The sequence below is a fragment of the Sinocyclocheilus grahami genome, unplaced genomic scaffold (genome assembly GCF_001515645.1).
Source record: "Sinocyclocheilus grahami isolate Dianchi unplaced genomic scaffold, SAMN03320097.WGS_v1.1 scaffold543.1, whole genome shotgun sequence".
Taxonomy (NCBI): Eukaryota; Metazoa; Chordata; class Actinopteri; order Cypriniformes; family Cyprinidae; genus Sinocyclocheilus; species Sinocyclocheilus grahami.
The window spans coordinates 1,505,044-1,519,733 of NW_015505722.1; the positions used below are offsets into that span (position 1 = coordinate 1,505,044).

At 37.1% G+C, this 14,690-nt stretch overlaps 3 protein-coding genes across 3 annotated transcripts in view; 1 reads left to right on the forward strand and 2 right to left on the reverse strand.

The window, feature by feature from the left end:
• The window catches only part of slc7a10b (solute carrier family 7 member 10b), a 19,017-nt gene extending 15,503 nt beyond the window's left edge, over positions 1-3,514 (reverse strand). Inside the window, exon 1 of the mRNA XM_016238584.1 lies at positions 2,690-3,514. Within this exon, the coding sequence (XP_016094070.1) occupies positions 2,690-2,831 (142 nt within the window). The 5' untranslated portion in view covers positions 2,832-3,514. The remainder of the gene's footprint in view (positions 1-2,689) is intronic.
• A 1,054-nt stretch (positions 3,515-4,568) lies between these two features.
• On the reverse strand, positions 4,569-9,156 carry LOC107555687 (uncharacterized). The gene is made up of 6 exons (XM_016238555.1): positions 8,811-9,156; positions 7,714-7,853; positions 7,454-7,613; positions 6,036-6,175; positions 5,780-5,935; positions 4,569-4,613 (listed from the first exon to the last, which is right to left on the reverse strand). Exons 1-6 carry the CDS (start codon positions 8,923-8,925, stop codon positions 4,569-4,571), a joined length of 756 nt encoding a protein of 251 aa, XP_016094041.1. The 5' UTR covers positions 8,926-9,156.
• An 84-nt stretch (positions 9,157-9,240) lies between these two features.
• The window catches only part of bmb (brambleberry), a 20,598-nt gene continuing 15,148 nt past the window's right edge, over positions 9,241-14,690 (forward strand). The window contains exons 1-5 of the mRNA XM_016238581.1: positions 9,241-9,317; positions 10,823-11,090; positions 13,598-13,724; positions 13,893-14,078; positions 14,280-14,502. Coding sequence (XP_016094067.1) covers positions 10,837-11,090; positions 13,598-13,724; positions 13,893-14,078; positions 14,280-14,502 — 790 coding nt within the window. The 5' untranslated portion in view covers positions 9,241-9,317; positions 10,823-10,836. The remainder of the gene's footprint in view (positions 9,318-10,822; positions 11,091-13,597; positions 13,725-13,892; positions 14,079-14,279; positions 14,503-14,690) is intronic.

Below are 14,690 nucleotides of genomic sequence, written 5' to 3' on the forward strand. Positions count from 1 at the left end.
ATATATATATATATATATATATATATATATATATATAATTTTTCATTCACTTGCCACCCAGTGATTCCTGAGATGATGTAACAAAACGGATATTTAGAGTACTAGAGTACTACATTACTAGTTACTACACTACAAGTACTAACCCAATACCAAACATAAATATACAGCAGCAAGCAAAACTACTTGCCCAGTCAACGTCACCCCTGCTGTAGTACCTTTGAGAGTTTCATAGGCAGACAATGATCACCCCCCTCACTGACCCACATCCTGGCAGCTCTTCTCTCAAGCACCCAAGTGTCGTACAACGAGATTACGTAACAGCAGGCATAAATAATCTACTGCTCCCCATCACAGAGCCGGCTGCCATCAGGCGCGCAGGGAACAATCTTTAGCTTTCATTCGGCTCCTTTTAAGAGGACAAACACATCTGAGAGGGCCCACATGGTGGATGTTGAATTTACACAGTGTTGGGGGTAACGCATTACAAGTAACGCGAGTTACGTAATCAGATTACTTTTTCAAGTAACTAGTAAAGTAGCGCATTATTTTTTTAATTTACAAGAAAATATCTGATTTACTTTTTCAAATAAGTAGCACCAGTTACTTTGTTTTCCCATGTATTGACTGGCAGCTCTCCTGTCCCCATGTTGAGAGAAATCAGGAGTGAGTTCAGAGGTGTTGTGTGCGCTGTGTGAACATGATGTAACTGTAGCTGTAGACTAAATGTGAACATGCATTTACTCATTTCACTTGCACAAACAGAGTCAGCATTTCTCAAAATGAATAAAAACAGTCAAATGCAAACTCAGGACATGAAGCAAACATGTTAAATAACACAAATATAATTTGTGGCTAGAAGGGATACAGCAAAAAACGGAAGCTAACAACAAATTGTATTTTCTACCTATTAGATTTTGTTTTATTAACATCTATACCTACACCTACCCCTTACAATAATGCAAAAATAGTCATTATTGTTGTACACTCTAAAAAATGCTGGGTCAAAACAACCCAATTGCTGGGTTTGTCCCTATGTTACCCAGCACTGGGTTGTATTTAACCCAGCATTTCTTAGAGTGTACACTGTGAGAAAAATTACGTTAACTGTATATATTGATGCGCGCATGCCCAGTAGTTTTTGCTGTATGCCATCTAGCCTTAACCACAAATATCCTTTATGTATTTAATTCCATTTTATTCACCAGTATCTTTGCTGTTGACCTTCAATGACCAACCATACTAATAAGCAAAAATGACTTTAGATAAACATAACATTTGTGTTTCTTTTGTTGTTGTTGTATGTTTGTTTCCGAAGAGAGAAAAATGAGGCTAAGGCAGATGAGAAAAAGTAACGTGATTAGTTACTTTTTAGGAAGTTACGCAATATTGTAATTCATTACTTTTAAAAGTAACTTTCCCCAAAAACCGGATTTAGACATAAGTAAACATACAAAATTAAAAATATCTGCAAACTTAAGTTGTTGAACGCAATATTGTAATTCATTACTTTTAAAAGTAACTTTCCCCAAAAACCGGATTTAGACATAAGTAAACATACAAAATTAAAAATATCTGCAAACTTAAGTTGTTGTTTTTTTTCATACTAATAAGCAAAAATGACTTTAGATAAACATAACATTTGTGTTTCTTTTGTTGTTGTTGTATGTTTGTTTCCGAAGAGAGAAAAATGAGGCTAAGGCAGATGAGAAAAAGTAACGTGATTAGTTACTTTTTAGGAAGTAACGCAATATTGTAATTCATTACTTTTAAAAGTAACTTTCCCCAAAAACCGGATTTAGACATAAGTAAACATACAAAATTAAAAATATCTGCAAACTTAAGTTGTTGTTTTTTTTACACTTAATTGTTTGTACTGTATTGTACTTTGTTAGCCGAGAATCGATTTTAAGACAGACAATGAGTAAATATGTAACTGGGGAATAAAGAAATAAAATATATAACGTAATACAGGAAAACAAAACGATCACAGTTACTATGTTATTAACTAAATATACTAAAGAGCTATACTGTGTGTGTGTATATATATAAACACATTTAAAACTAATAATAATAAGCAATTAATAGTCTATAATAAAGCAATCACAAGCTAATCAACGGTAAGAAATATTTAACATGGATTAATAACTTTCCCCAAAAACCGGATTTAGACATAAGTAAACATACAAAATTAAAAATATCTGCAAACTTAAGTTGTTGTTTTTTTTTACACTTAATTGTTTGTACTGTATTGTACTTTGTTAGCCGAGAATCGATTTTAAGACAGACAATGAGTAAATATGTAACTGGGGAATAAAGAAATAAAATATATAACGTAATACAGGAAAACAAAACGATCACAGTTACTATGTTATTAACTAAATATACTAAAGAGCTATACTGTGTGTGTGTGTATATATATAAACACATTTAAAACTAATAATAATAAGCAATTAATAGTCTATAATAAAGCAATCACAAGCTAATCTACGGTAAGAAATATTTAACATGGATTAAAACGCATAAAGACCATAATGTGTGTTTTAGTGTGCATAAAATCACCAAATATAAATGTGGACTAACAAAATGGCGAATATCGGTGATGCATTTGTCTTTATAAGTCTTGATAGGTTTTGCATGTTGGAAGAATGGCCCACAATCAAAACGAAAACGAGTTATAAACTTTCGTTACCAATGATGATCGCGCAGGCGCTCAGAAGTCCAATCTCCTTCTTGAGCGTCACGCGCTCAGGGATGCCGGAGTCTCGTTTAAGCTCGCTGTCTTTCATGATGCTCCTCTGAGCCTCGGTCCTGTCCCTCTCTACTCCAACCATTTCAGAGAGCTGGGCTTCCTCTCTTCAGCTCGCTTCAGAGGACTGAAACACGGTGTAAAGGCCGCGCAGGCGCCGCACCGCGCGCTCTCCGGATAGAATGCTAACGAGCGCGCGGCACGACTGATCCACACACGCGGTGCGCATTGGCCTGGCGTTTCACAAAACCATCAATTGATACAATATGACCTCTGCACTTAAAAAAATTAAATTATATACACACACACACACTTTTTTTCCTCAAAAGGGCAGCAATAGATATTCAAGTTAACCTAGTTAAACAGTGTATGGCATGTTTACTGAGGCAGTTTCAGCCAATAAAAGGATCTATAGAAGAGCAGCTGAAAGGACGGGTACAGGGTGATCCCGCATGCACACAGACATGTGTTTGCAGCGCAGAGGTCTCCTCGTTCGTCCTGAAAGGGTCCCCAGTGTGGAATTTAAGAAGTCAAGTCGTGGATTTGTGGCTGTAGCTTTTCTCTGCATGCAGATAAAGGAGGCCCGTTTTCAGCTGATCTCCCCGAGGAAAGCCGTTGAGAGTGAGCTGCTTTGTAGTCCAGCAGGAAGGCTGAAGCTCTGCCAGCAGTGTGCGACACTTAAAAGAGGAAGTCGAGCAGAAACCCAATAGATCACAGCAGCTACAGACAGAGACATGTACTGTATGAGTTCTGACAGAGGCCGACAGAGACCAGATTATGCACTCCAAGTAATAACAAAAAAACCTGTCAGATAGTAGGCTACAGCAAAAAGTACGGTACAGCAAATTACTGAAATTGTTTGTTTTAGCTTTATAATGTACTGACAAACACCTTAAATCACAGCTGACAAAAATAAATATAAACAACTGTCTTTCTCCGCAATACATACCAACTATAAAAATATGAATATATTTGGATAGTTGTGTGCATGTGCACGGTGCCGTTACATAAAAACATACAAACACATAACATTTTACTCTAAAACACAAAAAATGCCTCATTCGATTTATTTCAGGTTTTTCACTGTGTAAAGTAAGAAAACGTAACCAATTAACAGGTTTACTTTCTGAATTTATAGATTTGGCTCTGTTTAAAAATGATGGCTCAGTTTAAAAGTCTGACATCACAAGTGAAAATGCTGTTAAATTTGGTATTTTTTGACATTTTGGAAGAAAATAAATCTGACCTTGACTGTTCACATGGTCAGTGCCACTAATGTGGTTATTTGATTAGTGAGACATACAAATGTGGCAGAATCTTACGTATTTATTTATTTTGTCCTTATGCTTATCCATTTTATTTTTAAATCAAATAATAATAATAATAATAATAATAATAATAACTTCATTGCAAAGTTTAAATGAAAATCTCAAATGATCAATGTGGTCTCAGGCCCAATTGTACAACAAACACATTCATTATTAATATCATCTCTTGTTTCTGCAAATGCCCCATAGGTTCAAACCGAGCATCAGAACGGAGAGGAAAAGTGATTTAAGTGACTTCGAATGTGGCATGGTTATTGGTGGTCTGAGTATATCAGAAACTGCTGGTTTGCTGTGATTTTCACGCACAACCATTTTTAGGGTATACAGAGAAAGGTCAGAAAAAGAGAAAGTATCCAGTAGGCAGCATTTCTGTGCGCAAAAATGCCTTGTTGATGTCAGAGGTCAGAGGAGAATGGCCAGACCGGTTCAAGCTGATAGAAAGGCAACAGTATAACGCAAATAATCACTCGTTACATCTCTGAACACACAACATGTCAAACCTTGAAGCAGAAGACCACAGCAGGTGCCACTTCTGTCAGCTAAAAACAAGAAACTGAGGCTACGATTTGCACAGGCTCACCAAAACTGGACAGTAGAAGATTGTAAATACAGTAGGTTGCCTAGATTTCTGCTGCCACGTTTGGACGGTTGGGTCAAAATTTGGCATAAACAGCATTAAAAGCATGGATCCATCCTGCTTGAGTGCAGCTTTCCAGAATATCAGTACATGAGCGTGATTGTGGATGTGATATCGATTCTATACAACAAATGATAAGTTAATACTGAGTGAGTTACAATATTGTCTGTTTCGTCAACGAAAATAGCTCCAAAAAAGCCAGAGCAAAACTAAAATGTTTTGTACTTGAATGCATTTGTACTTTTAAACAAATCATTTGAGTCAATGATTCAATGATCCGATTAATTAAAAAAGTAATTTGATTCATTTCTAAATGAATCAACCGTTTTGAACAAACCGTTTCAATGAATCACTCATTAAGAGAGGGATAAACTGCCACCTACTGGTGGTTTAATGGTGTGTTCAAGTCATGTCGGATAGATCGTATTTACGAGTTGAACGCACATGAACGCCACCACAAAGTCATTATTATGAGTGGGAAACTCGACATTTTCTTTAAGTCCCGAGTTTCCGAGTTGGGGGCGTGTCAGTGAGAAACATGGCGGAATCGATGGATGCAACGTATAGTTGATGGTAAATTTGTTTAAATTGATAGTTTAGTTGTCCTATAAACTTAAATTGGTCATGTTCTTGTTACACAGATAGTTAATGAAATCCAAGTAAAAAAAGCGCTATAATTTTTGCACCTATAGGTGAAAAATCTTTTGATTTGCCATGTTGCATGTTTTAAAAATATTAAAAAACGCAAAACACACCTGATGCGAATTCTTTGCTCTTCATTTTCTATAAGCAGAGTTAACAGACCCTGTTGTATTTTCTTGTAATTTATTAACAGAAGGTACACCGCCATCTTGTACCGACTAAACTGACTGGAACGCACCTGACGTCGTAATTACGACTTGTCAACTCGTAAGTACGAACGTCCCAGGAGGACTTGAACGCAGTATTAGACTGGCCTAAAGCAGCCATGGTTCCAGCACAAAAACACACTCTCATAATCAAAATGCATCATTGTGTGTGTACGAGTATGCTATTATATACAAATAAAAAGATGTGGCATTCACTCACCAGCTGTGCTATGAGCTGAGCTGCTTCAGGAGCGGTGGACACAGGCAGCAGAGTCAAACCAAGCTCCAAAACCACAAACTTCTGCAATCCGCTGAAGTACTGCTCGCTCAGGGGAGTCTTTTCCACAATCACAATAGCCTGCAGACCGCTGTTAGCCTACAAGAATAAGGCCAGTTCGGTTTTATTTTACCATAAATCATCATAATATAATGATTCCAAAATATCACAGTCTGATCAGAGCTAATCAGTGATTTACATTTCTAAACCGGACAATATTCCTCCTGTAGCTGTTCCCTGCCACCAAGTCGCTTTCTGACACATAAAGGACACAGGTTTTATTACTGAGATAGAAGTCCACGACACCCAGCTCCTCCTCAAAGATCGTCTTCACACTCCCTGACAAGACAGAAGTTGTTTTAGCAACATTATTAAGTGCATTCAGGCTGCATCTCATATTAAAGAAGAACTAGACCAGACCATTGATTATACTAATATTTACAAAATTGCAACACATAAGACTACACTCTAAAAAATGCTGGGCTAAGTACAACCCAGTGCTGGGTAAAATAGGGACAAACCCAGCAATTGGGTTGTTTTGAACCAGTGGTTGGGTTACTACCCAGAAGGGTGAGTTAAACATTTAAACCAACCGCTGGGTCAAAACAGCCCAATTGCTGGGTTTGTCCCTATTTTACCCAGCACTGGGTTGTATTTAACCCAGCATTTTTTAGAGTGTATAAGCAAACACAGATCTTAATAAAGAAAGAAATACATAGTTTGATGGAAATGCTGCATTAATTGATCACTGTATAGGAGAAGCAGAAACTGCTGATGAACCATGTATATATAATGGTGTCTAAGAAGAAAAAAAATTATAATTGTATGTATATATATATACAAGGATAGGATAAATTGATGTTTTAAAAGAACTAAAACTGAAATAAAATAAATATAATATATAGACAAATTTAAAAACAACAAAAGCTGATAACAATGCTAAAAAATGGGTGCGTTCAAGTCATGTCGGATAGATCGTATTTACGAGTTGAACGCACATGAACGCCACCACAAAGTCATTATTATGAGTGGGAAACTCGACATTTTCTTTAAGTCCCGAGTTTCCGAGTTGGGGGCGTGTCAGTGAGAAACATGGCGGAATCGATGGATGCAACGTATAGTTGACGGTAAATTTGTTTAAATTGATAGTTTAGTTGTCCTATAAACTTAAATTGGTCATGTTCTTGTTACACAGATAGTTAATGAAATCCAAGTAAAAAAAGCGCTATAATTTTTGCACCTATAGGTGAAAAATCTTTTGATTTGCCATGTTGCATGTTTTAAAAATATTAAAAACGCAAAACACACCTGATGCGAATTCTTTGCTCTTCATTTTCTATAAGCAGAGTTAACAGACCCTGTTGTATTTTCTTGTAATTTATTAACAGAAGGCACACAGCCATCTTGTAACGACTAAACTGACTTGAACGCACCTGACGTCGTAATTACGACTTGTCAACTCGTAAGTACGAACGTCCCAGGAGGACTTGAACGCAGTATTAGACTGGCCTAAAGCAGCCATGGTTCCAGCACAAAAACACACTCTCATAATCAAAATGCATCATTGTGTGTGTACGAGTATGCTATTATATACAAATAAAAAGATGTGGCATTCACTCACCAGCTGTGCTATGAGCTGAGCTGCTTCAGGAGCGGTGGACACAGGCAGCAGAGTCAAACCAAGCTCCAAAACCACAAACTTCTGCAATCCGCTGAAGTACTGCTCGCTCAGGGGAGTCTTTTCCACAATCACAATAGCCTGCAGACCGCTGTTAGCCTACAAGAATAAGGCCAGTTCGGTTTTATTTTACCATAAATCATCATAATATAATGATTCCAAAATATCACAGTCTGATCAGAGCTAATCAGTGATTTACATTTCTAAACCGGACAATATTCCTCCTGTAGCTGTTCCCTGCCACCAAGTCGCTTTCTGACACATAAAGGACACAGGTTTTATTACTGAGATAGAAGTCCACGACACCCAGCTCCTCCTCAAAGATCGTCTTCACACTCCCTGACAAGACAGAAGTTGTTTTAGCAACATTATTAAGTGCATTCAGGCTGCATCTCATATTAAAGAAGAACTAGACCAGACCATTGATTATACTAATATTTACAAAATTGCAACACATAAGACTACACTCTAAAAAATGCTGGGCTAAGTACAACCCAGTGCTGGGTAAAATAGGGACAAACCCAGCAATTGGGCTGTTTTGACCCAGCGGTTGGTTTAAATGTTTAACTCACCCTTCTGGGTAGTAACCCAACCACTGGTTCAAAACAACCCAATTGCTGGGTTTGTCCCTATTTTACCCAGCACTGGGTTGTATTTAACCCAGCATTTTTTAGAGTGTATAAGCAAACACAGATCTTAATAAAGAAAGAAATACATAGTTTGATGGAAATGCTGCATTAATTGATCACTGTATAGGAGAAGCAGAAACTGCTGATGAACCATGTATATATAATGGTGTCTAAGAAGAAAAAAAATTATAATTGTATGTATATATATATACAAGGATAGGATAAATTGATGTTTTAAAAGAACTAAAACTGAAATAAAATAAATATAATATATAGACAAATTTAAAAACAACAAAAGCTGATAACAATGCTAAAAAATGCACAACACAGCGACTAAAACTTTAACATGAAAGCATACACATGAACAAAACCGTGAGTAGTCTCTCAGTGATACTAAAACAGCACTGCTCGATTACTGTAACTGAATTTAGTGACCCAGGTTTGTACTGTAAAGCTGCTTTGAAGGCGTGCACCTAGGACACGTACAATATTAATTATAAATATTGCTATAAAGCGAAACAAACGTATCGGTCACGTTTCAATTCTACAGATGTTAATGATATCAGGTTAAATGACTAGTGTGAGTGTGCAAGCGTGTTTATTTCCTGTTTGCTCTGTGAAGTGTTAGAAGTCAGTCCAAAAGCACACAGCTCTGAGTGTTCCCGACCTTTGAGAGTCTGCGCGAGCGTCGAGCGCCTCCACCTCTCGTGAGTGAGTATGTGTCCGTACGGAGGAGCCGCGTGCAGGAGCGTCGCCGGTTTAACGTTACCCTCCATAACCATCAACACCGAGTGTAAACAACATCCGTGCGCTCCAACAATAACGTCCCTTCTTCTCGCTTGGGGTCGCCGTAGAGTTACAACGGATTCGTTACATAATGAACGCTAATAAACACGACAGCAAATAGCCTTTATTAGTATTTTATTTATCTTCAGCAATCGCCCACTTCCCGGTTTCACAAAACACACAAGTCTCGTCAAATCTCGCGCCTGAGTTAACCAGCAAATATCGCGATGTTTGTGTAGCACCCCGCTGCCGCTGATTGGCTGCCGTGAGTCCATTTAAACAGTTGAATCCAAGTTACTGGAGCGTTTAGATGAGTGTTGGATAGACGTGTGTTGGGATTACTCTCCTCTGAAACTTTTCTATAGCAGACTCTGTAGTGCGTATTGAGGTAAGTGCAGAGCATGTGTTGATACGGGCGTTCAATGCAATCGGAATTGAATTGTAAATTTGAATGTCTGTCTTATATTAATTGTATAACATGCATTTCCGAATAAAATGCACGCTGTAGAAGTCCAGCTCAGTTTGCTCAAGCCAGAGATGCACGGTGAGATGTTTAGTTTGGGTGTCCCTCTGTGGTTCAGTCAGCTGGGAGAGGAGGATCTAAGCCCGGGCATGTTTCAGCCAGACCTCACGTTACCATCAATGCTAATAGCAGGTGGAGCAGTTTCTGATAGACCCATTAGTAGAGTAATGCATCTCTGTAAGTGACTTGTGTTTGTTTTGGCAACACATTGGTATTGTTCTGCTTCTGTTGTAGCCTTTCTGCAACTTCTTCCCTTTAGTGTATTTGTTTGTCTGTTTTCTTTTTTCTATCTTTTTTTTAATGCATTTATATACACTGCTGTTCAAAAGTTTGGGATCGGTAACATTTTTAATGTGTTTTAATTAAGCCTCTTCTATTCATCAAGGCTGCATTTATTTGATCAAAAAGACAGTAATAATGTGAAATATTATTACCATTTAAAAATAGTGGTTTTCTATGTGAATATATTGTAAAATGTGATCAAAGATGAATTGTCAGCATCATTACTCCAGTCTTCAGTGTCGCATGATCTTTCAGAAATCATAATAATATGCTGATTTATCATCAGTGCTGGAAACTTGTGCTGCTTCATATTTATTTGGAACCTGCGAAATCTTTCAGGATTATTTGATGAATAAAGTTCACAAGAACTGCATTTATTTAACATGGAAATCTCTTCTAACAATACAAGTCTTTATCATCACTTTCTATCAAGTTAACATGTCCTTGCTGAATAAAAGCATTCATTTCTTTCAAAATAAAAATACTGACCCCGAGCTTTTGAAAGGTAGTGTATACTGTTACAAAATATTTCTATTTTGAATAAATGCTGTTCTTTTTATTTATCAAATAATCCTGAAAAAAAGAGTCGCAGGTTCCAAATAAATATGAAGCAGCACAAGAGTTTCCAGCACTGATAAGTCGGCATATTATAAGGATTTCTGAAGATCATGTGACACTGAAGACTAGAGTAATGATGCTGAAAATTCAGCACTGCATCACTGCAATAAATTACATTTTAAAAAATATATTAAAGTAGAAAACCACTATTTTTAAATGGTAATATTTCACAATATTACTGTCTTTCTGTATTTTTGGTCAAATAAATGCAGCCTTGATGAACAGAAGAGACGTCTTTAAAAAAAAATCATTACAAATCTTACTGATCCCAAACTTTTGAATGGCAGTGTATTTGTTAGTTTGTTTTAAAAATTGAAAATACAGGATGTTTTTAAATGATCAGTATGCTGCACATATTTAATGTTTTACGTGGCCAGCTAGCAAATGTTTTTGAGCAACCGAACGAAAGGGAAATGTTTTTGTGTGTGCGTGTGTGGTGTTTTACACATGTGCTGGTCTTCTGTGTGCAGGGTGGTTGCTGAGGATGGGGCTTTGGTTTGTGATGCTGTGGGTGTTCAGCATGCAGTGTGGTGAGGTGGATGCTTTCTTTGACTGGCTGAAGACGTCTGCACCCGCTCCCGCTCCTGCTCCTCCTCCTCCTCCTCCAGAGGAAACCATTGCCCCGATTCTGCTCCACGGAGAGACTCCGGCCTTTGAAATGAGTGTTGTTGATGAGAAGTTTTTGGCAGAAGCAAAGCAGATGGAGCTCAGTCCACTGGATAGCTGCCATTTCCGGGTAAGCACTGCACAATGTATATGGCATGTTACTTTTAATGATTTCACAATCAACAATCGGTTAATTACAGGCAATAGAACAGCCATGTCAAGCCAATTTTCTTTAAATAGCGCTATATACAATACATACTGCTTCAAAGCAGTTTGTCACCAAAAGGTGAATTTCACGTTTAGGTTACTTTTTTTTTTAAATTTTATCAAACTTATTTCAAACTTACCATCACAGTATATTGATATTAAAAAAGCAAAGGGAAAGAAAATAGAAATTCCATTTCTTTTTTTTTTTCTTTTTTTTTATCAACATCATAAAATGCATTGAAACGTTACATTAAACCAGGTTTTCCCAAACTGGGCTTAATGTAAGAACCACAGTGGGTTCTGTGAGTTGTAAAAAAAAAAAAAATAATTCATACATATGAAAACAGACTTTTGGAAATGTAAAAGAGGAAAAACATAATTAGGGAGAATCAAATTATGAATAATGTACTGCCATGTGTGAATAATATGGAATCATGTAATTTATAAAAAAGTAACTAATATGAACATTTAAAAATGTAATAGTGTAATTACAAGTACTTATCTGATTACATGATCCAGATTACATGTAATCAGTTACTACCCAGCACTGACTGTATCTAACAGCAGTATCAAGTATGCAAATTGGGTAAAACCAAGGACGCATTCATTTATTAGGCTACTGTCACCTTTAAGAATCTAATAAAGTCCCCATGGAATCACAATTTGTTTCGTGACTTTCAATATGAACACATTAGGGGTGAACAAAGGCCTTCTGTAGCGAATCGATGCGTTTTTGTTAGAAAAATATCCATATTCAAAACGTAATAATCACTTTAATTTTTTGGGGGGGTGAACTAGCCCTTTAAGTTTATATATATATATATATACACAAACAAACAACTGGTTTGCTCCAAAAAATATATCATCTAAAATTGCCTTTTAGATATATGCATTAAAAATGTACAGTATTTCTCTACAACCAATATGAATTGAAACTTTTGATGACATTCTGCACTTGAGCTTCTCAGATTTTATGTCCAATCAAATATAGCATCTAAATTGTCCCACCCTGTACTTTTCTTAAAAAGATGCTAAAGCTCGGTTTACAAATTTTTGTGTGGTGAATAGCATGTAGTGCACTATATTGAGGATGGTGAGTTTTTTTTTTTTTTTATATATATATAAAGGAACACTCCACTATTTTTGAAAATGGGCTCATTTTCCAACTCCCCTAGAGTTAAACAGTTGAGTTAACGTTTTCAAATCCATTCAGCCGATCTCCGGGTCTGGCGATAGCACTTTTAGCTGTAGCTTAGCATCGATCATTGAATCTGATTAGACTGTTAGCATCTCGCTCAAAAATGACCAAAGAGTTTATATATTTTTCCTATTTAAAACTTAACTCTTCTGTAGTTACATAGTGTACCAAGACCAACGGAAAATGCAAAGTTGCAATTTTCTAGGCCGATATGGCTAGGAACTATACTCTCATTCCAGCGTAATAATCAAGGAACTTTGTTGCCGTACCATGGGTGCAGCAGGTGCAATGATATTACGCAGCACCTTAGTACACGATGTAACCACAGAAGAGGCAAGTTTTAAATAAGAAAAATATAGAAACTCTGGTCATTTGAGCGAGATGGTCTAATCAGATTCAATGATAATTAACTCTAGGGGAGTTGGAAAATGAGCCTATTTTCAAAAATAGAAATATGCCGGCACACAGAGAAAATGAAGGTGCTTTTAAGGTGTTATTCTGCATTTATAGTAGTGATCGACCGATATTGATATTTTATAATGATACCAATTATTTGCGTGTTTGTGCCCAATAAACGATATGCAGAACCGATATTTATTTACTGTTATAAAGTAAATAAATGACTGAGTGAAGTAAGAACATACTTCAATTTGGTTTTTCCTTCTTTCAGTCATCTTAAAAAAATAAAAAAATAAATAGTTAAATTAGCAGTCTTTCATGTTAAATTTAATCTTCATATTACAATAACACATTTTATTTAAAGCATCAGCATCAACACTATTAACAATAAGCAAAATAAATGTAGACAGTCTAATGTTTTCAGATGGAGCAAATGAAAGGGGTCATATCAACTTAATTTTAAACTACAGTTTTAGTAGGTTTATAAGCGGTTTAATAGCTACAGAGTCAGAATAATTCACTGGATAATGTTAATTCACTGAATATTCTCTGGAATATTGAAATCAACAAAACATTGTATTTTATTGCATTTCTCAACTGGAATGTTATATCAGAATTATTAAAGTTTTTGTTCTAGATTATGAAATGCCTGCTGACAGCGCGGTTTATCTATGCAGTTACACAACTATACTCAAACTGCGATCGCTAATCAGTAAACCCAGTAAAGTTGTGCCATAATGGCAGCCTCGCACATGGCGGCGTTTATCGGTGAATCTGATATTACAAAACCGATATCCAATTATTGTAAAATGATTAAATATCGGTCAATCTCTAATTTTGCTCAGCTCAAAGCTACTTGCAGCGGCCTGTCAGAGGAGCAGCTGGCCAAACTGGGCGTGGCTTTGTTCAACTGCCAATCAGAGGTGGAGGGTCGCAGGACTTACTCTTGCACTGAAGAAATGGTATGGTCAATAGGCACAACTTTGCTGTTTTATAGGTCCTAAATCTGCTGATCTGTTTGTAAGTGAAATACTTGTCATTGTCAGTCAACACAAGCAGTTCTAGTTGTGTAGCGCTTTACATGTGGAATTCATTGAGTCTGATTAAACCGATATTATCTTTCCCTGCAGTCTATTAAAGAGTGCACAGCGGACATGGACTCGGATACGTGGAATGCATATCACATTGTCAGTAACCGAGCGCGCTCTGTGTGTTATGCCACGCGCCAGCAGCACTTCCGCAAGCGAGCGGAGCTAACCGTCAACGCCCTGATCTCCACCGCAACTAGTCAACTAGATGCTATGAAAGACCTAAAGGTGTGTTATAAAGATCTTAATTTCATGTTTCTTTTGCTCCTGGTCTTACTGTGCACAATCATGTCATGTTTATTCCAAAGAAAGGTCGCTTGGGTGCTTCTGTCTCATTCTGAAATCTCACATTACGGGTAATATGGGTTGTAAACGCACTTTCATGTTGACCTCACTGTTTTATGACTCTTTGTGTTTGTTGATCTGCAGGAAGGTCAGATAGAGCTGAGGGAGATGACCGCCTCGTCACTGGACAAGCTGCTTGAGGGTCACAGCGCCCTACAGCTCCAGCAAGGGGCCCTAAAGGAAGGGCAAGAGCAGCTGGATACCTCCATCAGTGAAAATCTGCAGAGACTGGCACAGGAGAAAGTTCTCATCAGCACCGGGCAGCAGCTGGTGGCTCGGTTAATTCAGGGCATTACACAGAGAATGGGTCAGTCATAGATAAATGCACTTGCTTCAAAGGTGACCTGTGAATTCTCACTTTATCAGTGGTTAAATAACTTCATAGTAACTTTGCTAAAGGATTAGCTCACTTCCAGAATAAAAAAAAATCCTGATAATCTACTCACCCCCATGGAAACCAAGATGTTCTTGGCCTTTTTTGTTTTGTCCCCCCCC